Here is a 20959-nt window from a genome sequence, read left to right as displayed (position 1 = left end):
AAAAATAATACTTTTTCATGGATGACCCAAATAAGATATCCGTCTCACAAAATACGACCGTAAAACCGTCTCACAAAAGTTTTTGCCATCAAATTTTCCTTCACCAAATCTCCATTAACATAAATTCCCTAAGACTGCAACATATTTAAATTTCATACCAAACATCAAATCCAATTCCAAATCTTTAGATTTTCAAATCCAAATCAAAATCTCATTTTTCAAATATCCAAACATAGTGTTAATCGCGGTTCTCATAAGCGGGCCCATTGAAGCAAAGCCCAAAATCTCCACAGCGGGAATCAAACCGGCGCAACTGTCTAAATATTCGGGACCCTGCACTGCACACCGTCACGAAAAATTAGGGTTGTATTCGTGCGAAATGGACCCGATCAAGAAGCGTAAAATCGATGACAACGGTATCATAGTGGCGGACACCGACTCCTTCAGCCCTCTCATGCTCACCGTCGACGATGTACGCAAAATTCTCGAGCCCCTTACACACGAGGTGCTGTTGGAAATTGTCCAAAAAGCCATACTCCGCCATCCTGACGTTCTCGATGCCGTGCGATCCATCGCTGACCGCGACACCACCCAGCGCAAGCTCTTTATCCGCGGCCTCGGTTGGGAAACCACCACTGAAAAGCTCCGCTCCCTCTTCTCATCTTATGGAGAATTGGATGAGGCAGTAGTTATCCTAGACAAGGTCACTGGGAAGTCAAAAGGTTATGGTTTTGTCACTTTTAAACACATTGATGGAGCAATTATGGCTTTGAAGGAACCAAGTAAGAAGATAGATGGTAGGATGAATGTTACGCAACTTGCGGCTGCTGGTAATCCTGCCGGCGGAGGTCCGGGAGTGTCTGGTGGTGTTGGAGGAGTGATTAGTCCGGCCGATGTCTCTACGAGGAAGATTTATGTGGCCAATGTGCCGTATGACATGATGGCTGAGAGACTTCTTCAACATTTTTCCATGTATGGGGAGATTGAGGAGGGCCCTTTGGGATACGATAAGGTGACGGGGAAGTCCAAAGGATTTGCTTTGTTTGTCTATAAAACTTCTGATGCTGCTAAGACCTCTTTGGTGGATCCAATAAAGAATATTGACGGGCATCAGTTAAATTGTAAACTGGCAATTGATGGGAAAAGAGGGAAGCCTTCTGGGGTTGGGGTACCGGGGCCCATGGGAATGCAAGGAGTTAATCAGGGGAATGGAAACGGAATTGGGGCCCCTTTTCCGGGTGGCCAATATGGTGGAGCAGGCGGGGTTGGTGGACAATATGGTGGTTTTTCAAGTGGGATGAACGTAGGTGCTGTGGGTCCTGGTTCTTCAGCTATTGGAGCCCAAGCTGCAGGGTCAAATTTGGCAGCGGGTGGTGGGTTTGGGTCTGGACCGGGTGGGCCTTATGCTGGTGGCTCTCATTTTGGTGGACCTGTTGGATCTGGGTATGGTGGATTGGAAGGTGCTGGTGCTGGGTCGGGTGGTACTGGTGCTGCATTAGGTGGACCTGGTAGTGGATATGGCGCTGGAGCAAGATTGGGTGGTGTAGGCGCTGGATTGGGTAGTGTTGGTGGCGGAACTGGTGGAGCTGCTGGTGGATTTGTTGGTGCAGGCGGAGCAATGGGTGGTGTGGGTCGCGGGTCATCCTTGTATGGTTTGCCTCCTAGCTCTGCTGGAACGGGTTCTGGAGATTATCTGCAGAGTACACATTACAGCTTGTCTTCCAGTGGATATCAAGGCCAGCACAATCAACCAGCTGGACCATCTTCAGGACCTAGAGCTCCTCCTGGAGGAGTCTACCAGGGGATGCACCCTTACTATTGAGGTAATTTCCCTTGTTTATTTTTTCATGTTTTGTTGATGTAGGTTTTCTGACTGGGTTGTCTGTGCATGCTGCAACTATGTGATTCATAGCCTTTTGGTTTGGTCGCTTTTCTTGATTGACTTATGTCTTGTTACTTTTGGGCCTTTGTAGTTTATGGCTGAAAGCTTTTCTGACTGATTGTGGTAATAATTTTTTTTGTCCCTGATGACTTTTTTGTGTTCGAATTTGTTTTTATTTGCATGTGGGTGCTACTCATTTCTTTGAAACTTTTTATTTACTGGGTTCTCAATTGAAGTGTAACTGTGTTTTACATTGAATGCTCTAGTTTTGATTTGACATCTAGAATCGTCATGAATCTTGCTGTGTAGAGCAGTGAAAGGCTTAGACATTAATTCCAGCTTTTTATTTGCGGTTATGTTTCTTCATAATTGCAGTTTTATTTTGAATGAAAATCTGATTGCTTGCATTTGTTTCTTGTTTCCTGCTATTTCAACTTGCTGCATGTCAATACTATTTTTTCTGCGGTTTTAATTCTTTATCATTGCAATGTGTTTGCTAGATCAATGTTGTGCTAGAGTTGTTGATTTTATCAAATCAAATTCATAGTTTTGCTTACTTATGTCCTTTCCGATGGTGTTATTTAGCTGTCTGATTTTTCTTGGTGTTGTCTGATTGAGATTAACGTTTTCTTGTACATTTACGAATGAATGGATGAAACCATAATGAACCTGGTAAATGAATCTGGAGAATACTAGCGAGCAAATTTGAAGTTGTGTGACCTGATAAAAGTTAAGATTAGAACTTGGCGTTAGATCTTTAAAAATGTTGCCATGTTTTTGGTTTGTATATTGGAGAAACCCATGTTAGCCTCATTGGACAGTGCTAGCAATTTCTGCCTAGAGATCGATGGTGAATACTGCATAATATTTTGTTAATTGAAATGTTTGTCTGTAGAGTTACTGCCCTTTCTTTGTACCCATGTCACGTTTATCTCTTTAGACTGTTGTATACTTGCTGTCTCATACAAGTATTATTGTCTGATTTTTGTTTGAACATTGGACGTGAAATAAACACTCTTCCTACGGGAACTCCATTATCAATGGGCTAGTGTTCTTTAGATGTCAACTTTAAAAGAAAATATCATACTGCTGAGAGGTATGTTCTGCTATCCTGGCAAAGTTTTTTGGATAATAACCTTAAACAAGAAGGATAGAACTAATAGGATGTGACACTCGTGACTCTTATGTATGCATTTTTGTTATTTTACCTGCAAATATTTCTTGATAAAGATTAAATTTTGTTAAGCAAGTGTATCTTCTATTTGTCAGTTTATTTCATACTGTTCAACATTTGATTTCTTTGCCTGATTGAAAGCGAATGCCCTTATGAAAGTGTCAGATATTCATGATTGTGGTTGGTAGTCGATATATTTCTGATTTTTGTATTTGGAATGTTTCCTCTTTATTGGAAATGCCCAGTCATTACTAGTTGATGCTATGTACTTCTGCATGTCTTTTTACTTGCTGTAACATAAACTCGGTAGACCTTGTTTTATTGAAATGCTTGTGGTGGCAGAAAAAAGCGAACAAAATATTATTACTCTGCACAGGTACTTAGCTGCAGTTTATAAAACATAAAAAGAATTTTCGATAATGTTATATCTTTATCTTTCTTACATTAGATGTGCTCATATCAGCTAGAGTTTCACATTCCTTTTATCTTCTGACTTGGTTTGTTATGTCACAATCTCTTAGAGAACTACCAAACAATGCCAATTATTCAACAACATTATAGTCTTAGCCTCTCAGGAATTCGTTTCCAGGCCTGAATCATTTTTTGTTTTATCTTTCATCCATTTTTTTAACTTGCCTTTTCTTTTGGTACATTTCTAAAGCATTTTTTGGTAAAATTCTTGCGCAAATCTAATTTTTGAAAATGATGAAACTAGCCATTTTTGTCCTGTTTTTTTTATTTGGAAGTGATTTGGCTGATTATTATTCTAACTTTTATATGTTCTCTTTGTTAGCCTGAAATCTATTTTACCCTGTAAAATGTGGAATGATTTTCAGTTGTGATGGATGTTTGATCCAGGTTAATGACCAGCTTGTTGGCGCAGTTGCTTTAATGGTTCTGGTGATTTCATGCGGACAATGTGAACTCTGGCTTGATGATTTTGATTTGCTGTGTATTTGGTGTCTTCTTCACTTCATCTACTCTTTTGATGTTCTTTCTTATTTCTCCTAGTTATTTGAAATTAGTATTTAAAAAGATACCAAAAAAGGGAAAAAGAAGAACAAAAAAACTGTGTAGTGTGTATATTTACGAGGAGGCCACAATACCTCATCGTTTTCTTGTATTAAAATAACATCCTCTTTGTTCGTTTAGAATATACTTTATTTTTCTTTGTTTTGTCTCTTCTGCTTCTGTCTTGGCTATTTACATTTGTCTCTGCTTTTAATATGACAAGTTATTCACAATATTTTTTAAATATTTATAACTCAAGAAGCAAAAGTCAATCTTCTGAAACCAAGAATTTTGAGGTCTTTGGTTTAAGTCCCACCTGAAGGTTTTAGAGAGATTTTAGTTAATTGTGAACTGTGCGCCTGATTAGCAAATCCAATTGTGTTACAATTAGGTTTTATAATTTTTGTATGCCTGCACTCAGTAAATCTATTCACTCATTTGAAATCAAGCAGTATGATGTGTATTCTCTTTGCATCATTTATAGTGTCTTTACAGAGCAATATTGTTGTATCTCTTTGCTGATTTATGTTTTCCCCTTGGTATACACATCAGACCAATGTGCTTGCCAATTGAATCTCATACGGCGAGACTTCGATTTTCAACTAAAAGAAGAAAAAAGTGATGGTGTGGTTGTACTTTCAATTATTTTGAAGTGGTTTATGGAAGATGCCTTTTCAGTTATGTTTGGTAAAAAAATCATGGGAAGATGATGCGATATTTGGTATTTGAAAGTGAGCTTGGTTTATTTTTCGAAATCGATAAAAATAATTTGAAGTTTAATATATGTTTGTGGTTCATAGATTTGTTGGTTGATGAAGAAGGTGAATAAAATATGATTTTGAAAGTCGATAAGATAAATAGCCTGACATTGACACTTGGAGAACAATGTTAATCAATTTCTGAAGTGACGCAGCTTAGGTTCCTTGGATTAATGGTTATAGGTTTGGGGGATGACATATTTTTGCTAGAACTTTTTATAAGCTTGGAGTTTTTTTTTTTGTTATTCAATGTCATTTAGTGGTGTGTGATATTTGCTTCTTTTGAGCTTTTATTTTAAATAGTACTGATATTAATCATATATTGAACTTCTAATTCCTTGATTAGGGTCGGAAGTGGTACTTTATAGTTGATAGATTATTAATAATCAGAGCCTATTTACTAGAAAATGGTTGTACCGGATAATTCTATGTGAGGATTCTCTTGATAAGTTTGTGCCTTGGTTTTATTGTTATTTCCTTGACAATCTTGCAGCTGTAACTTTGTGTCTTTGTTACTGCATTTATATGTATCAATCATGTTGCTTTCTGCCTTGGACAATTGCAATGTGGAATTTTTTTGGTATATTGCGTTTGAGTTTTTATTCCTTTTTTTTTCATTAGTTGTCACATGTGATGATGATGCCCTCTAGCCTATGTCCGTGTGGAAGGAGATAGGGTGATGTAATGCTTGTAGAAGTTTTGTACTTTTGTGATATGTTGTCTATATTTGAAATATGTGATAATTCCTAGTGTAAAGCTACACTTTGTTGTTACTAGTAAATTATATTAAATGTGTCTCTATTAAGCGCAAGGTATACTAAGGCGCACTTGTTTCCTAAGCTGTGTGTAAGATGAGGCATTACATGTGATAAAATAAAGGCATATGTTGGTTTTAGACATGATAAGCTAGAAGTTTTATATATGAAGGAAATTTTGTTAGATATTATTGGTTATGTAGTATGTGCTATACGAATCGTTGAACAACAAATAAATGTGCATTAGTTTGTAGGCAAAATGAACGACTATTTGATCTCGGATTCACGGATCACCATGAATGTGCCTGAAGAATGTCTTGAGTAGGAGGACCAAGGCACATGTATCACGAACAACTACCCTTGTTATGACTTGAGCTCCTTAAAACCAGTTGAAACAGGCATGAGCTTTCAATTAACATGGTTTCATGCTGTTGGAACAACCAGTAATCATTAGAAAGAGCCTTTTTCCGTGTTTTTCTAAGTGATCACTAGGCATCATACCTACTGTTAAAATAATTGCAAAGATATATAATAAGAAGAATTTAGTTTTATCAAGAAGCATAAGTTATTGATTTAATAATTAATGATGCCGGATGGTAATTAGTGCAAACACAGACAGTGTTTCCGACAATGCCGTGATGAAGTTAAATTAATGTTGTTGTAAATGGTGTTCATCATTTGAGACTGTAGGCTTAGTAATATACTATATGAGGTCTAATTTGTATTATGTTTGCATCCGTTTTAAATGACAAATTACTGCTTTCAATTTCCAGTGTAATGGCTCCTGGTTAATGTTTTACTATTGTCTTTTACCATTCAAGAAGGAAAAAATTGAATTTTGTTATTTACATGGGGAGGGGTTGTCAAAGATCTTGAAGGTAATGGCAAAAGATGTTTGACGTACAAAATCGAGTTGGCACTTATTACAATTCTCTCTGATAGGTCCGTGAACTATGTAGAGTGAAATTGTGTCCATAGTCTTGATTTTTAAGCCCAACTCAAGGTTTGAAAGAGTGGATATCGTAGTTCGTGGTTGTATTCAGATATATTGGTCAATTACTTGCTAAGATTGGATATCTCATGTTACAGTAAATTTGGAGCGTGGGAGAAAGTTGAAATGGCATTTTTCTTGATTATAAACCTTGCATTATTATTCTGGTCTATTTTGTGCTGAATCTTACACCTAGAAAGTTTATGTTTCGGTGATGCATTAAATAATTTCATGATGATACCAACATCTGAGTTCTATTTACTGGCTTTTGGCGTTTTGATTGTGTCCAAGTGAAGTTCATCAAAATTTGTGGAAGGCTTTGATGAAAGGGCCAACACGCCTAGTCGGTTATAAGATGGGAATTATTGTGATTACCGGATAGAATGTTTATGTTTCTATGTCATCCCTGAAAGTTACCTTGTGGGTTTGGTAGGTTGTTAACTAGCATTTAGAAACCAGCATCATTCCTTCTCGAACTGTCAGAAGTTCTGCAACCTTGACGGAGAAGATTCCTTGTAACTTGTAAGCACATAGTCTGAACCACTAACACTATTCCATACTCATCCCTTGCTTCCACCCCAATACCCACTTGTGGAGATCCTTGCACAACAGCCGCGTCAATATTGATTTTTATAAACCCTGAGGGAGGTGCAAGCCAAGAAGAAGATTCTGTTTGATATGGAGTCCTTGGTGAATTCATTGATTGGCCAGTTAGATAATATGTCCAGAGTAAGCTGGCACTAGAAACCACTTCAGTTCATTGATTGGCAAGTTAGATAATATGTTCAGAGTAAGCTGGCACCAGAAACCACTTCAGTTGGCGTCAACATTCTGCCCTCGTGGACAAAATTATTGCGATCAAGCCAAATGCTCCGTGATATCATTGAAAAATTGCCTAGATCCTCTCCTTCCCAAGCGATGAGACCCAACACCAAAAGTCCATGAACGAGTTATCCTTAAAGCGTGACAGCAGCGGCCATAGAGAATATTCTACCCACACTGCTTGCGCATATGAACAAAACCAAAGCGAGTTGAATTAGTGAGTCTTAGATAGTGTTTACAAATGTTTTATTTTTCAAAAATTTAGAAAACTTTGTAAAGAAAAAGTTCATAATATTTTTTAAATAATATGAAAACACTATTAATCCTCTGATTTAAAAATTTTGAATTTGAATTGGATAATCTGTAATATGGTGGGTAGACGCATGAAATTCTAGGTTTTATAGCTGGCTAGTAAATTGTCATCTCTATATCTTAGGTTGGTAAATTCCTTCCCACGTAAAATTTTGCCAGTTCAACTGAGTATGCTTCTTTTTTTATGTTATTGCGTATTGGCTTTCGACTTTTTTGAAACGTGGCAGTGATTCGGTTAACATGGTTTGCAAATTTAATCTCATGTAGTCCCAAAAAACAAATTGTGACGATTTATTATACACGTTCAAATATACTAATATGGAAGATTCTGAATGCCACTCATTCATTCCATTATGATCTTTGAAATGCCAATTTTAAAATTTTGTTAATCAAAATATGTTTATCTTATATTTTAGTAATTTGAAAATTTAGAATATGACAATGAGACATATAGTTTTATATACGTGGGTTAAAAATTTATGAGGACGGGTTTTATGGTCAAACGAAGAAATGGCGTTTTACTTTTATTAATTTAGATTAGATATTTATATTTTAATTAATTTAATAAATAATAACTTAATAAATTAACAAAATCAATGTAATGGGTAAGCGTGCGCAAGTTGAACCTAGTAAAGCAATCAACACGCGCTATTTTGCTGAGGAGAGGCCGAACGGTCGGACATAAAGGTCGATTTCCGATTAGTTCACTTTTTATTCTTTTCTGCAATTGTGGTATACTGGCTTTCTTTATTTTATTATCTTCTGACTTGTACAGTCGATACCATCAAGACTTCTACCACAAGATCATCTCATTCTAATGATTCATGAATTTTACCATAAATTTATATAGAAAATCATAGAATGATGTTTATATTTGGTGAGTATGATGATAGTAGGGAAACTGATGTTTCCTGCTTTCTGTTCAGATGGTTGCTACGGTTGGGTATTCTTGTTCTTTGAAATTGTTGTCGTTATTTTTAACAGCATATATATTTTCTTATGGCCTGGAAATTGATGATTTTGACAGATATGATATGTAAGTTTCACGGCTTGTTGTCTTCTTATTTGTCTACGTGAATCTTGGGCAGCAATGCCTACTTGACCATGAAAGTTTTTATATTGTGTTCGGAAGGATAGATGGAGGTCGAAAAACTAAGAGAATTGTGTTCAAATTGTTGGCATGGAAAGATGGCCAGGACTCATTTAATGATACTATTGATTAATCATGTCTATTTTTTTTTCAGGAAATGTTAATAGACTACTATATAGCTCGGCATTCACTATTTTCACCTTTTTTCACGTAGTATGTATACCAAGTTATGTTGGAACTTACTTATGCCCCTTCAAGTAAGTGCAAGAAGTCAAACTACAGGTCTTATTTTGCATTTTATAATGTGATCACTTTTCATTGTAACAAAAGATTCGGTGTTACAGCTCTGAAATGAAAAGCAGCATTTGAAAAAAAATGGGGTGAGAAGAATCAGAACCTCGACTTTGAATTTGAAACAGCGTTCTATCTTTGTGCACGATAGTCCTGTAAAAGGATTGCGTACAAAATTTCATTCCATATATCAGGAACCCCAGGTAAGCACCAGTGAATGCAATCAGCAAAGTTTTTTGGATCAGATCTCTGTTCTCTGGTCAACAGCTTCCCTTTCCTTTCGCCAAAAACTGAAGTATGTCCATCCTTTCTAAATTCTGACAACTGTGTAATGTTTAACACTCTTACATTGACCTTTAGCTGTCTGATAACATCTTGTACTATTCCCATAATGTCAAGATTTGATCCCGTTCCCCAGTATGCTCTTTCAATGGGATGTGCCTCGTTGAAGCAGTTTCCATCTGTTCCAGGCTTCCATTCCCAACTCCTGCACATGAATTTTGTTACATTTTTTGTTCGATGTATTTAAATTGTTTATAATCGTCGTGCTCCGGTGTTACTGTACTTGATCACAAAAACTTATAATTTTCATTCTCTGTCATGATCCCTATTGTAACTCACCACAAATGTGTTGGAGACATTGTCATGAAGAAGATCTTCTGAGTTACAGGATTAATACTGGATTCGATCCAATTTGCCCATGTTTCCAACGCCAATCTGTATGCGGTGGTAACGTTGTATTCTTGGAGCTTGCCAGTTGATCCATACCTGAAAAGCAAGTGCCAAATCAAGGAACCATTTTCAGGCAGTATAGAGATTATATATCGCTTTCAATCCCAGAAAATTGCAGGAAATGGGCGAAATTTTAGAGCTGATATTCTTACGTTGCGTTGATCACAGGTTTGTACATCCACCAAACGTAACTCTCGAAGATCAAAATGTCGACTCCACTCCACTCCTGGCTATGCTTAGCCACTGAATCCAGCTTTACCAAGCGTTTCGATACGGTATGATTTGTTGCATGGTCTGATATGGATTCTATTATAAAGGGTGCCCAGTAGTACTCAATGGATGCATTGAATGCCTGGAATTTGGTTTGCAGTTTGGGATATGAGTTTACTTCAAACTAACGTGAATCTCGGAGACACATGCACTTACACAAGCATTTTGCTCGAACTTGAGCAACCCATGCATTTGAGTTGAGTTCAAGCATGTGACTAACCATGCAGCCGACAACCCAAGTTGTAGTATTAAATATTAATTAAATTCAAATACAGGATAACTCGAGCTCGAGCTCAACTCGGCTTTGTATGTGGGGTGGGACACTGGGAATGAAAACATCTGATTTTCATATATACTTCGGAGGTTAGACTGGAAAAGATTTGGGAGGACAAATTAGTACCTCTACTTTGTAAACTTTCCTTGGAGGTATCCTTTGTAGAGATGTCATTCCGGTAGAAGGAATTGCAGATTGTACCAAACATATCATGGACTCGAACATCCCTCGTTGTATTGAATCTCCCACAAACATAAGTCTTTTGTCCCTCAACATCTCCATTAACTTCAAGCCATCAAATCTGATCATATTGTCGAACAAAATCTCAATAATTGTATGTAATCACCAGTAATCCGATATCGTGTGCGTTTTTTTGTCCTGTACTAGTGTTGGTAAATTAATTACCTTGGCAAATCGCATGCATTTGGCTGCCACCTCCAATTCTGATACAAAGAATCGGTCCTTCCATTTTTGACACAAGTGGTTTGTTTAACCAAGAAGGGGCACTTCTCTTCTCTGTAAAGAGGATAACTTACATTGTCCCAAACCCACCTACCGTCATATACATTGCATCCATCTTCCTCATAAACTTCAATGGGAACTCGGGCTGTTTTATGATCTCGCCACTCAAGATTGTTCCTTAAACCATCCAAGACAACTCGGGCTGCCCCTAGTGTGAGGACTGACACCAATGCTAACCGGAAGATGTGGTGGAGCCGCCAGTATTGACGTCTTATCATGGTCGGAGTTCCGGCGGAGGAGGGCAGTAGTGTATTGGTAGTGAGGGTGGATTTGGGATGGTAACGTTTCTCGAGTATTAAATTTTTGTTACCTTGGCTTTTAAGCATGCGTAATGTACATAGTTGTGGGGTGTAGCTTGCAACTACTGGTTGGTAAGTGTAGGTGTTTGGTGCATGTAAGTTTGATTCCTTTCCCTTGGTAGATTGATCTTTTGTTTAAATTGTAGTCAAAGAGCTTCTTAAAAATATTTAATCCATGTCGTTTTGGAGGATTTTCACATCAATTTGATGTCAAAAGGACGCCTGTTACTTCCTCAAATTTCCAACTCAGTCCAGAGAGGAAATAATAATGCTCAGAAAAGTTGAACAAAATTTAGATCATGAATTTAAATATAACTATATGAATTTTTATTATTTGGTATTTTTTTTTCTAAACAAAAAAATTTAAGAAGGGCAGAAATTTAAAAAAAAAAATGTCATTTTTCGAAGTATCTTAAACTGTGTGGTATTTTATATGTTTGATTTTTTATTTGATAATTTAAAATTCTTAACAGTGATATAATAGTGTAGATCACAATTTTGTTTCCCTTTTTTTCCAGATATAGGTTGATCACAAAATTTGAATGAGAAAGGGAATTATTTATTTATTATTTGTTAATTTTTATTTATTATAAATCGATGACCGCGGTCGGAGTCACGAATGACCGTTTCCCCCATGACATCACGATATTAATCGATTCCGTTCGATTTTCCTTTACGGATGAAGGCTTCCAATGTTGAGATGTCTCCGGAGGAATTCCGTCTCCATAGCAGGTGCTTCTCTCTGCCTATCGCGGCGTGTTTCTCATTCGTTGCGGGCTCCGGACCGGAAGTAGATATATTGGGAGCCGCCGGCGGGATTGGCCAGCTCTACTATACTCATGAAGTTGAATCTCCATGTCTCCAGGCTTACACTAAATGATATAGCCGGGACCCCAGGCGTCGCGATGAAGTCAGCCACATGGACACAAGATCGAAGGTCTCACGCGCTTCTTTTTTTCCTGTTTCGATCTTGAATTCTTATTTTTCTCGTCGCTTTGATTTCTATAATTTCCGTGTTATTGTTTACTGTTTATCTAGGGTTTTGACGTTTTTATTCCTGTTTGTATCTCTAGTTCACTTTGTGATTTTGGATTTGTGTCTTCTGATTTTGGTTTTTTCTGAACATAAGGTAGTCGCCCCCTCAATTAATTTGAGTGCAGCTTCCTGTTTTAATTTCAGTTTCTTGTTAGGGTAGGTAAATCATTTGCAAACACTCTTTTTTTGTACTATAATCGATGTAGTTGAAGCATAGGCAAGGGCAAAAGATGTTTTGAGGAAGCCTGAAGCCTCGATCTCCCATTATTTTTAATTCAAATTTCGTGCATGTTACCTCTTATCAATGTTGTTTCTGGAATCTGTGAAAGATCAATCAGCATCTACTAGAATCAGTATCAGTTGTATCTTTCACATAGTTTAACGTCTTTCTTGCTTCTCGAGTTCTGAGTCAATTGAGTGTTCACAATAAAAACAGCCATGCAGGCTCTGGAGGGTTCATACATATTCATAATTGAGTGAGTCTACACTGCACCGGGAGTTCTACTGATGATGTGTTTGTATGAGATGCTTGCGCGAATAACTCACTGCAAAATAGCAAAATAAAAAAGTGACATGATCGCTTAAACATCTTATATAAAAACAAAAACCTGGAGTGCTACACCCGGTGTAACAGAGATTAATGCTGGAATTTTATCTGGAGTGCTACACCCTTCATAATTTTATCTCCATCTGTTGTACGAAAAAGCCTGGCATGACTGCTGCTGGCCTCTTAGATTAATGCTGGAATTGGCATTGGCCCAAAGTAATTCCTGACATTTTTTACTGTGGATTTTTTTTTCTTCCGAAAGTCCATAAAATAATGAGTGCATCAACATAATCAGGAAGCCTGTGAAATTCAAAGTCCCAGTTGCTGCTGAGGTATGCAAGAGCAAGGAAATATATGATGAGAAGAAACTGGTCGGCATGACCACTCTCGACATGGTCAGGGCCAAGACGTTTCTGGGGCAAGCTAAAGTAAATGTGGCAGGCGTGGAAGAACTGTTTGTGCTCTCATTTTATTGTTATTAAGCGTTTTTCAGATTTGTTTTTTTCTCTGAACTTGTTTCCATTTTGGATGATGTGAATGTACCTTTTGCTGGTGATCATACTGGATCTTTTCACTAGATTTTTGCCATTTCAAATTTCATCCAGATATGGGCATCTATTAGTGAAGATCTGATGTGGGCATCAATTACATGCGTTTGACAATGGACAACACCCAATAGCACATTTATCAAATGAAGACATCCAAGCTCTAACAAAACGAAAGCAAGATTGTGGGACAGAAGTTGTTGAAGCCGAGGCTGGAAATGGTTCATCTACACTTTCCGTGGCGCAAGCCCAAGAGAAAATTTATCAGACGAAGGCATCAAAGCTCTAACTAAACGAACACAAGATGGTGGGGACACGACAGCCACACTTTCAATGGTGTAAGTTTTTCTTTTATAATTGCGGTTAGACTTTTGATTTTGGCCATCTTGATTCAAAATCTCATTTATAAGATGACACCAACTAGAAGCATTCAAATACAGGAGTCATCTACCTTTCTGAAACGCACGTTTTTATTTTAACTATTCAATCATATCTAATATATAATTGTCGTATCGAGAAATCTTTTCGTGTTGCAAGATGATGGACACTTTGTTTTGGTTGTCATCGTTCTTGTGTGCTTGATTGAGCAGAAACGTGACAAATACACTCTTGTATGATAACTAAGCTCGTGAATTTTTAAATTCTATGGCGCAAAATGTTGAATCCTAGTCTCCCTCGTTTCCTCCGTTCCATAATGTTTATCAACCGAGAATTTTAGTTAATCTTACAATTAGATGTATGCGATTAAGAATCACTTCATTTTGAGATGTCTACTCGGTGTTGTTTTATTATACTGCTGAATGCTGCCATCTATGGTCTTTCGAAGATGATAAGTTGATTGGAGGAAGGTTTTTCTGACTATACTATCATTTCCAAGTAGCTACGCAGGGGCCACACGTGCTGATGCTTGAAGGTGGCTAACGTAGTACCAGATATGGAATTTTCGTTCATGACTGAGCTACCTTTCTTTGCATCCAACATGAGTTGCGTAGCAGAGCAATTTTACCCTTTCTGTGAACAAGATTGTTTTTAATTATTATGTAGTTGATATTGGTTTCTATTCATGGAAACTCGTCATATAATGGAGAGAAAAAAAAATTAAAACTATAAGAAACGTAGCCACATGGATTATGGATGGATCACTATGGCACAGAGAGCTGGTTCAGAATATATGTTTATTAATTTCATGATTTTGCATCCACAGGTGAACTCGGAACTGCGGAAGTTATTTGTTCACTCACCTAAAATTTCTACTTTGAGCCACAAGTGCTGTCATAGCTAAAAGTGGAGTTGAAAGGTTAGGTTGAGATGGGTGTCAAGTTTTATGGTTCGTTTGAGAAGGTATCATTTTTGCTCGAGGCTCTTGAAGCTGGAACTGATATGGGAGCCCTATCTTTTCCTTCTTGCTTCAGAGGAGGTTGACACCTTCAATTGGTTTGGTAAGCTCATAATTATTGACCTTGAATAATCCCCAGTCGCACAATTTGGTTGAATACAAGAAAATGCGTTTTTTAATTTTAAATCTGAGTCTAAACTTGTCAAAAAGTTTGTTGAGGCCGAACAGGATGAATTGCGAACCACGCTACTGAGTGACCATAACTCGATATCACTTCAACGGACTCCTTTATCATTCAGTTCTAGCCCTCTACATACCCATCCAGACTGAGTGTCATGTCAATGTCGTAGTACGATTGATTTGATACACTATCCACCAATTCAAATTGAATTCGTTTTGCATTTTGGCACGATCAAATAAATAAAGTACAAGGTCTCCTGGCAACTTGACTCTTTCGTGCAGCCCTAATTTCCAATGCCTCTATTTCCGATTCCAACCACAGAAATAATACTAGTGACATAGCACGATTAGGAGCCCTGTACACACTACAATCCTGACATCAGGTAGAGTATAATACAATACCTACTTAAACATAGGATACAACTTTCTAACACCTACCGGCTAATTGGCATGTTCAACAATTAGGTCTTGGCTCCAACGTCAAAGCCTTCTGGAAATGATGAAAATCCTACCACAAGATTCTGATCATCTATAAGTTGTCGATTGCGGCTGAACTCAAACCACGGCCTTCTCCATGTACCAACCATCATCACCAATCAAAATTAAACATTAGAATAAAAAGAAAGCTCATTCGTAATGGATCTGTAACCCGTAAGAAAGAGATTCAAGTCGTCTGCCTAAAGCATCAAATTTAAAGGTATCCACTTCCGTCAATGCCAAGCAGCATTTTGCACTGTCCTGAAACCATTGTTTGCACACAGATGCGCTGCTCGATTATTCGGCATATAGGCATCAGCCACAGAGAGATGCGCTGCCATAATATGACGTGCTGTGAATCAATGAATCGTGATGATAGTAATTGCGAGACCAAGCCAACACAAGATTGAAACAAAAAACATTCAAAGACTCCAACTAAAAGTCATGAAACATCCTTCAAAGTGGAGCAATTATTTGTTACAGATTTCCCCTCGAATAAAGCATAAATCCTCGTATAATTAAGTCAGAACTATAGGAATCCACACGAACAAAACAAACTTCGAACATGGAAAATATAGTGAATGATATACATTGCTGTTCAGCAAAGTGCAGAATTATCCCAGCTACTACCACAAAATTGGTCATAAATATTCAAACAAAAACAGAGAGAGAACATGGCAAAACTCTAAAATGGATTATGCCAAAACCGACAGCATACAAGATTTTTTCATAATAAAAGAAGAGGCATGTGAAAGTTTATCCAATACCTTTATCAAATCCATTCATGTCTTAGGTGAATTGCCTTCATCAGATCCATCTGAAGAGGAGCTATCGCTATCAGAATCTGTGTTAAATTCAAAGGTAAGGTAAGACATTAACAGAGCATTTCGGAAAAAACAAATTTAAAATTGCAACACAGGGCAGTACTATCATAAAAATTAGCGTGCGCCGCGTGACAATTTTTCAATATCTTTGGGGTAAAGTCAATTTAATAACATATCAAGAAAAAGTGCACTTCTGACTCGTGGAACCCGATCACCCATTTCTTTTATGCACAGGTACAAACTCGAAAACATGAATTTGCTAAGAACTGCATACGACAACAAAGATACCATTAAATATAGTAACCTATTGACATCTAAAAGATAGAAGAGCAAATTGTTATTCTCTGCACAACCACATGCTAGATATAGTTAGAACCTCAGCCAAAATTTTAATCTGCACGACAGTGTACCAAGTGGGGCACATTCAATCAACAAGTTTTAATAACTTTTTTAAATAATAATTTTTGTCAATTTTATAAAGTTTTATTCACTTATATAGAATCTCACACAAATTTATGTTGATTCACGTAGACTTTTTTCCAAGTTATAGATTTTTGTAAACTTTTTATAGAATTCTATAGATTTTTACATAATTGTAATATATTATTTTTTATTAATTTTTTTGAACTAATAATTAATTGACATAGATAACATATTCAGTTTGAACTTTTTTTAAAAAATATATATATTAGTAAATAAATTTAATTATTTAAAAATTAAATTATTTAATCTTTACATATATGTTTACATATATGAGCTTGTATGTATATTCATATATTTTTTTAAAATACATCACTGTAATAATTTGTAACATTATGTTTGAATTGATTATATATATATAATCAATTCATATATATATCATTGTCTGGATATAATTTTATATAAAATACGCAAGTTTACAGATTAATCGAAAATGCTCAAACAATTATAAAAAAAATATTAGTCAAAAAATTAATAAAAAAATTAAATTTATTTTCAATTCTCTGAGCTAATGATTTTATGATTTTATTATAATTAGTGTAATTCTAATTTTATAAACGTCACGGAATTTCAAGATTAGAAGTCATAAAATAAGAAATAAAATGTAACTTTTAAACAACAAAGGAAACCAATTATTTTATCATTTATAACAAAAAATTTCTTTATGAATTATAGCTTAAAATTTTAATTTTTACTTGGATTTTTTATCATACTTGTTGCTAGACTATTCAACTGTTATGAAGTAACATTATTTTTTAGATCATATTTTATTATTATTAAATATTATATTCATTTGAATAAATCACAAATTAAAAATCACAAAATCAAATCGAAAATTCAAAATTTCCTATCATATTAAAACAAAAAAATGATTAAATGAGCAATCAATCAAATAAATGAAAAATCTGAAAACGATAAAGAAAATGTACATAGAAATACATTTTAAAAATTAGAGAAAACAATAGAGATAGACGAAAAGATGTGAGAGAGAGAAAGAGCGACGTTGTGTATGAGTTAAAAGTTTTAACAATCCATTTGCAATTTTTGGGTTGAACCAAAATAATTTTTCACAATTTAAAGTTGTATAATATTTGTATATTAATTAATTTCACGGAGTTAATAAAAGTCTGTTAAAAATTTGAATACAACTATACTTTTATAGAGTTTTTAAAAATCATTAAATTTCACAGGCATTGAATACACCCCCTAAATATAGTTGGAACCTTGGAAAAAGATTAAAGGATCTGGCAAGGTATAGTGTAATAATTTACCGCTTGAAGATGATCCAGAATCACTGCTGGAACTACTCGAACTGCTGGACCTACTAGCACTGTTTTCCTTTGTTTCACCTTCGGCAGCAAGAGGCGCTGTACTCTTATCTAAAACTTTAAAGAACAGAATCCATAAGTCAGATCACAGTTTTGAGTACAACCCGGTTCACATTCAAACTAATATGGAACATAAGAATCAAATAATAAATTTGTACCTGCTCCATTTCCAATTTGAACATCAGCTGATGCTGGTGTGGTATCCTGTAACATGGTAAAAAAAAAATCCACGACATCAGGGATCCTGATAAGTATGACAAAACTGGCTATGAATTCCAAACACCTGATTAACCCAAAAAAAAAAAAATACAAGACAGTCCCAGCTCCTACCGTCAGCGCAAGTCTTTGATTAGCCACCATTCTAGCTTGCTGAGCTATTTCAGCTTTTCTTTTGTATTTGCTCAAGCTCTTTTTGTAGTTAGTCACAAATCTATCAAGCTCCCATAGTGTTTCGGTATCAACTCGGTCAATGTCGACCTCAATCTCATCATCTTTTTGAGAAAGAGCAGTGCTCCTCCTCTTAATGATCTGAACAATGGCATCAAGCTTTTCAGCAGGCAAGCTCTGAAGATTTGTGCTTAGTTTTTGCTTCTCATCGTAAGTCATGTCCCTTTTATCGGGATCCTTAGCTTTAGGTTTCTTTGGAGCAGGGGTTCTGCTGATAAACGATCTCTGAATTATGGGATCGACAGCCATAGGTGTTGCAATCAAATCTGGTCTATCCAAAGTTCTCATGTGTCCATCATGAGCATATGGAGTAGGAGTAGCAACAGGTGCAGGGGCGTAAGACGGAACCAGCGCAGGAAAAGGAGCAGCAGCAGAGCCCAGGGCTGAAGCTGGGGCAAAATGAGACTGTGTGGCGACCTTTCGAAAGGTGGGAGTGGGCAACCCTGCATCCAGGTACATCTGATATTTCCAATAAGGATTATACTCTGTTTCTAAAATTTGCCACCTCTCTTCAAAAATCTGAGACAACTGTTCAGCCATAAAGTGGACGTCCTGCCCTTTGGGATTATAAGTCATGGCATTGTGAAACACAAGTCTCACATCCTCTGCGAACTCCCTAGGAGACTTGTACCATTTTTGTGACAATCTAGTTTTGATTGTGCCCAAATCCATTGGATGCTTAATGATATCGTGGTAATCATGCAAACCCAGCGCCTTGGCATTCACAGGCTCGTTAAAAACCCAACCATGATTGTGCTTCATCAACCTCTGAAGTAGGCTGCTACAGCTCTTGATCGCTCTCTTATCAAAGCCAAAACCAAAGCCAAAGGCATATTCTGATTCTCCTCTGTGTTTCCTCCCTTTATTTGTCTTCAACCTCTTATTACTCTCAGGAGGCAGTCTGTCCTTTGCTAAAAGAAACTCTGATTTTCTGTAGAACTGATTAGCCTTTGGAGTTCTTTTCTCCTTTTCAACAAATTCACCAGGCCGCTGATTGTTGTCAATCACTGCAACACTGAGCTGCCTACCATAAGGCCTCACTTCTAAATTCCGTGCTGCACCCACATCAGAACTCATTCGTGCTAATCCTACAGGTCTACTTTCCAGATTTGCAATTGAACTCAAATTTGAGTCGACTCTCAACAACACCCTTTTGTCGACCAAATTGTTCCGGACATGCTGAGGTTTGGAATCACCAAACCCACCAACACTACCAACCTCAGAACTAACATAATTATTAATATTTCTAATATTCATATCACTGATCGGATTATTATAAGATGACATCTGAATCTCCTTGGCTTCAAGCTCTTTTGCTAGTCTCCTAACCTGATCAAGCTCACACTCTATCCTTTTCCTAAGCTCCTCGATATCATTCTTTGGAGTTGCTTTAGATAAATGAAATCTAATCCTATCATCAACAGTGCATATCTCCAATGGTTTAACATTTCCGTTGCCACTCGGAACTTGAGTTGGGACTGGTACCAACTCTCCTTCGCCCTGCAGATCATTTCTGACAGGAAGCTCCGCTGTCTCAACTTCCCTGGCATTCGATAAATCATTCACACTTGACAATGGTGATGCTACCCTCAAGTTCAGAGCTTCATTCCCATTTATCTTGAGCAGCTCATTTGTACTGTGGATGGGAGATGATTTTTTTAAATTCTGAGCAGCCTCCTCACTTAAAGGAAACGGGGAATCTTCAAGCTTCTGCAGCTCAGTAACTTGAAGGGCACCACCTTCTTGCACTCTTTCCTGTGAAGAATTTACATCCTCAGCTGTCACTAGGGCATCAACAGGCAATGGAACATCATCGTAGGATGGATTATCAATGTGGACAGTTGTTGCATCTGGAATGCCAGGTTCGGCAGAGACAGGGTTATTGGGGTCCGTGTCTGGGGAACCCTCGTTTCGTGTGGCGGACGAAATGGCAGTGACCAGAGAGGTTGTGGCGGCAGAAGAACCACTATCATTAACAGTTTCCTGGACTTTCTTGCGGATTCTTCGAGTATAGACTTTACTATGCGGCGTCCATCGAACCCTCCCTCTCGAATTCAAATCATCAACAGAATCATCCCCAATACTCCCCGAAGCCATACATATAATCACCAGTAAATGATTGAAAACACTAATTTATCTATAATCAACCTTAAGAACTGAAAACCCCCATTTCCAAGAACCTAGGGTTTTAAAAACCCTAGAAACAGAAGAAAAGCACCCAAACGAAGGGGTTTCAATGCATACGATTCAGAAAAACAAAAACAAAACCACCTAAATAAACTCAACACACGATTTTGCACAGACGAACACAAATCCGATTTTCACAACACAAAACGAAAAATTAAATCCCGAAAATAAGCAACACATGAGAGATCCAAAGAGAGGATATCGATACTCTTACAGAATAATAATTAAGAGAAAAAATATCGAAGAAACAGAGAGTGATAAATGAATCAATAATTTAGGGTTTGTAGAAACAAAAGACGAAGAAGAGGAGGCCGGGGGGCGCTTTTCTGTTCTTCGATCCGAAAACGCTACGGACTTTCTCTCTCTAGAAAAAAAACATTAGTTTCTCTC

At 37.0% G+C, this 20959-nt stretch overlaps 4 protein-coding genes and 1 long non-coding RNA gene across 18 annotated transcripts; 2 read left to right on the top strand and 3 right to left on the bottom strand.

Moving 5' to 3' along the window:
* Positions 1–215: 215 nt before the first annotated feature.
* LOC140964347 (UBP1-associated protein 2C-like) lies at positions 216–10080 on the top strand. 9 transcript variants are annotated; one of them, XM_073424042.1, is made up of 2 exons: positions 216–1823; positions 9987–10080. In XM_073424042.1, exon 1 carries the CDS (start codon positions 380–382, stop codon positions 1820–1822), a length of 1443 nt encoding a protein of 480 aa, XP_073280143.1. In that variant the 5' UTR covers positions 216–379; the 3' UTR covers position 1823; positions 9987–10080. The 9 variants fall into 9 exon arrangements, with proteins under 9 accessions (XP_073280143.1, XP_073280140.1, XP_073280144.1 ...); XM_073424039.1 differs by lacking the exon at positions 9987–10080 and adding an exon at positions 9757–9892; XM_073424043.1 differs by lacking the exon at positions 9987–10080 and adding an exon at positions 8950–9156.
* LOC140964350 (uncharacterized) lies at positions 2476–3908 on the bottom strand. Its single transcript, XR_012172875.1, has 2 exons — positions 3532–3908; positions 2476–3494 (listed from the first exon to the last, which is right to left on the bottom strand). It is a non-coding gene; the product is annotated as an uncharacterized lncRNA (long non-coding RNA).
* On the bottom strand, positions 9219–11350 carry LOC140964348 (protein trichome birefringence-like 31). The gene is made up of 5 exons (XM_073424046.1): positions 10768–11350; positions 10489–10663; positions 9971–10170; positions 9708–9854; positions 9219–9573 (listed from the first exon to the last, which is right to left on the bottom strand). The coding sequence occupies exons 1-5, from the start codon at positions 11208–11210 to the stop codon at positions 9219–9221; spliced, it is 1320 nt and encodes a 439-aa protein (XP_073280147.1). The 5' UTR covers positions 11211–11350.
* A 358-nt stretch (positions 11351–11708) lies between these two features.
* On the top strand, positions 11709–13395 carry LOC140964349 (uncharacterized). 3 transcript variants are annotated; one of them, XM_073424047.1, is made up of 3 exons: positions 11709–11915; positions 12049–12120; positions 13061–13395. In XM_073424047.1, exons 1-3 carry the CDS (start codon positions 11863–11865, stop codon positions 13245–13247), a joined length of 312 nt encoding a protein of 103 aa, XP_073280148.1. In that variant the 5' UTR covers positions 11709–11862; the 3' UTR covers positions 13248–13395. The 3 variants fall into 3 exon arrangements, 1 of the variants encoding a protein (XP_073280148.1); XR_012172874.1 differs by lacking the exon at positions 11709–11915 and adding an exon at positions 12655–12981 and having other exon boundaries at positions 11986–12120; XR_012172873.1 differs by lacking the exon at positions 11709–11915 and having other exon boundaries at positions 11982–12120; positions 13028–13395.
* A 1147-nt stretch (positions 13396–14542) lies between these two features.
* LOC140964346 (transcription factor GTE4-like) lies at positions 14543–20959 on the bottom strand. Of its 4 annotated transcripts, none has more exons than XM_073424031.1 (5): positions 18266–20959; positions 18094–18139; positions 17879–17992; positions 16071–16147; positions 14543–15655 (listed from the first exon to the last, which is right to left on the bottom strand). In XM_073424031.1, the coding sequence occupies exons 1-4, from the start codon at positions 20477–20479 to the stop codon at positions 16086–16088; spliced, it is 2436 nt and encodes an 811-aa protein (XP_073280132.1). In that variant the 5' UTR covers positions 20480–20959; the 3' UTR covers positions 14543–15655; positions 16071–16085. The 4 variants fall into 4 exon arrangements, with proteins under 4 accessions (XP_073280132.1, XP_073280134.1, XP_073280136.1 ...); XM_073424033.1 differs by having other exon boundaries at positions 14543–15637; XM_073424035.1 differs by having other exon boundaries at positions 17879–17986.

The sequence above is a fragment of the Primulina huaijiensis genome, chromosome 18 (assembly GCF_012295235.1).
Source record: "Primulina huaijiensis isolate GDHJ02 chromosome 18, ASM1229523v2, whole genome shotgun sequence".
Lineage (NCBI taxonomy): Eukaryota > Viridiplantae > Streptophyta > Magnoliopsida > Lamiales > Gesneriaceae > Primulina > Primulina huaijiensis.
This window is presented reverse-complemented; position numbering and strand designations above follow the sequence as displayed.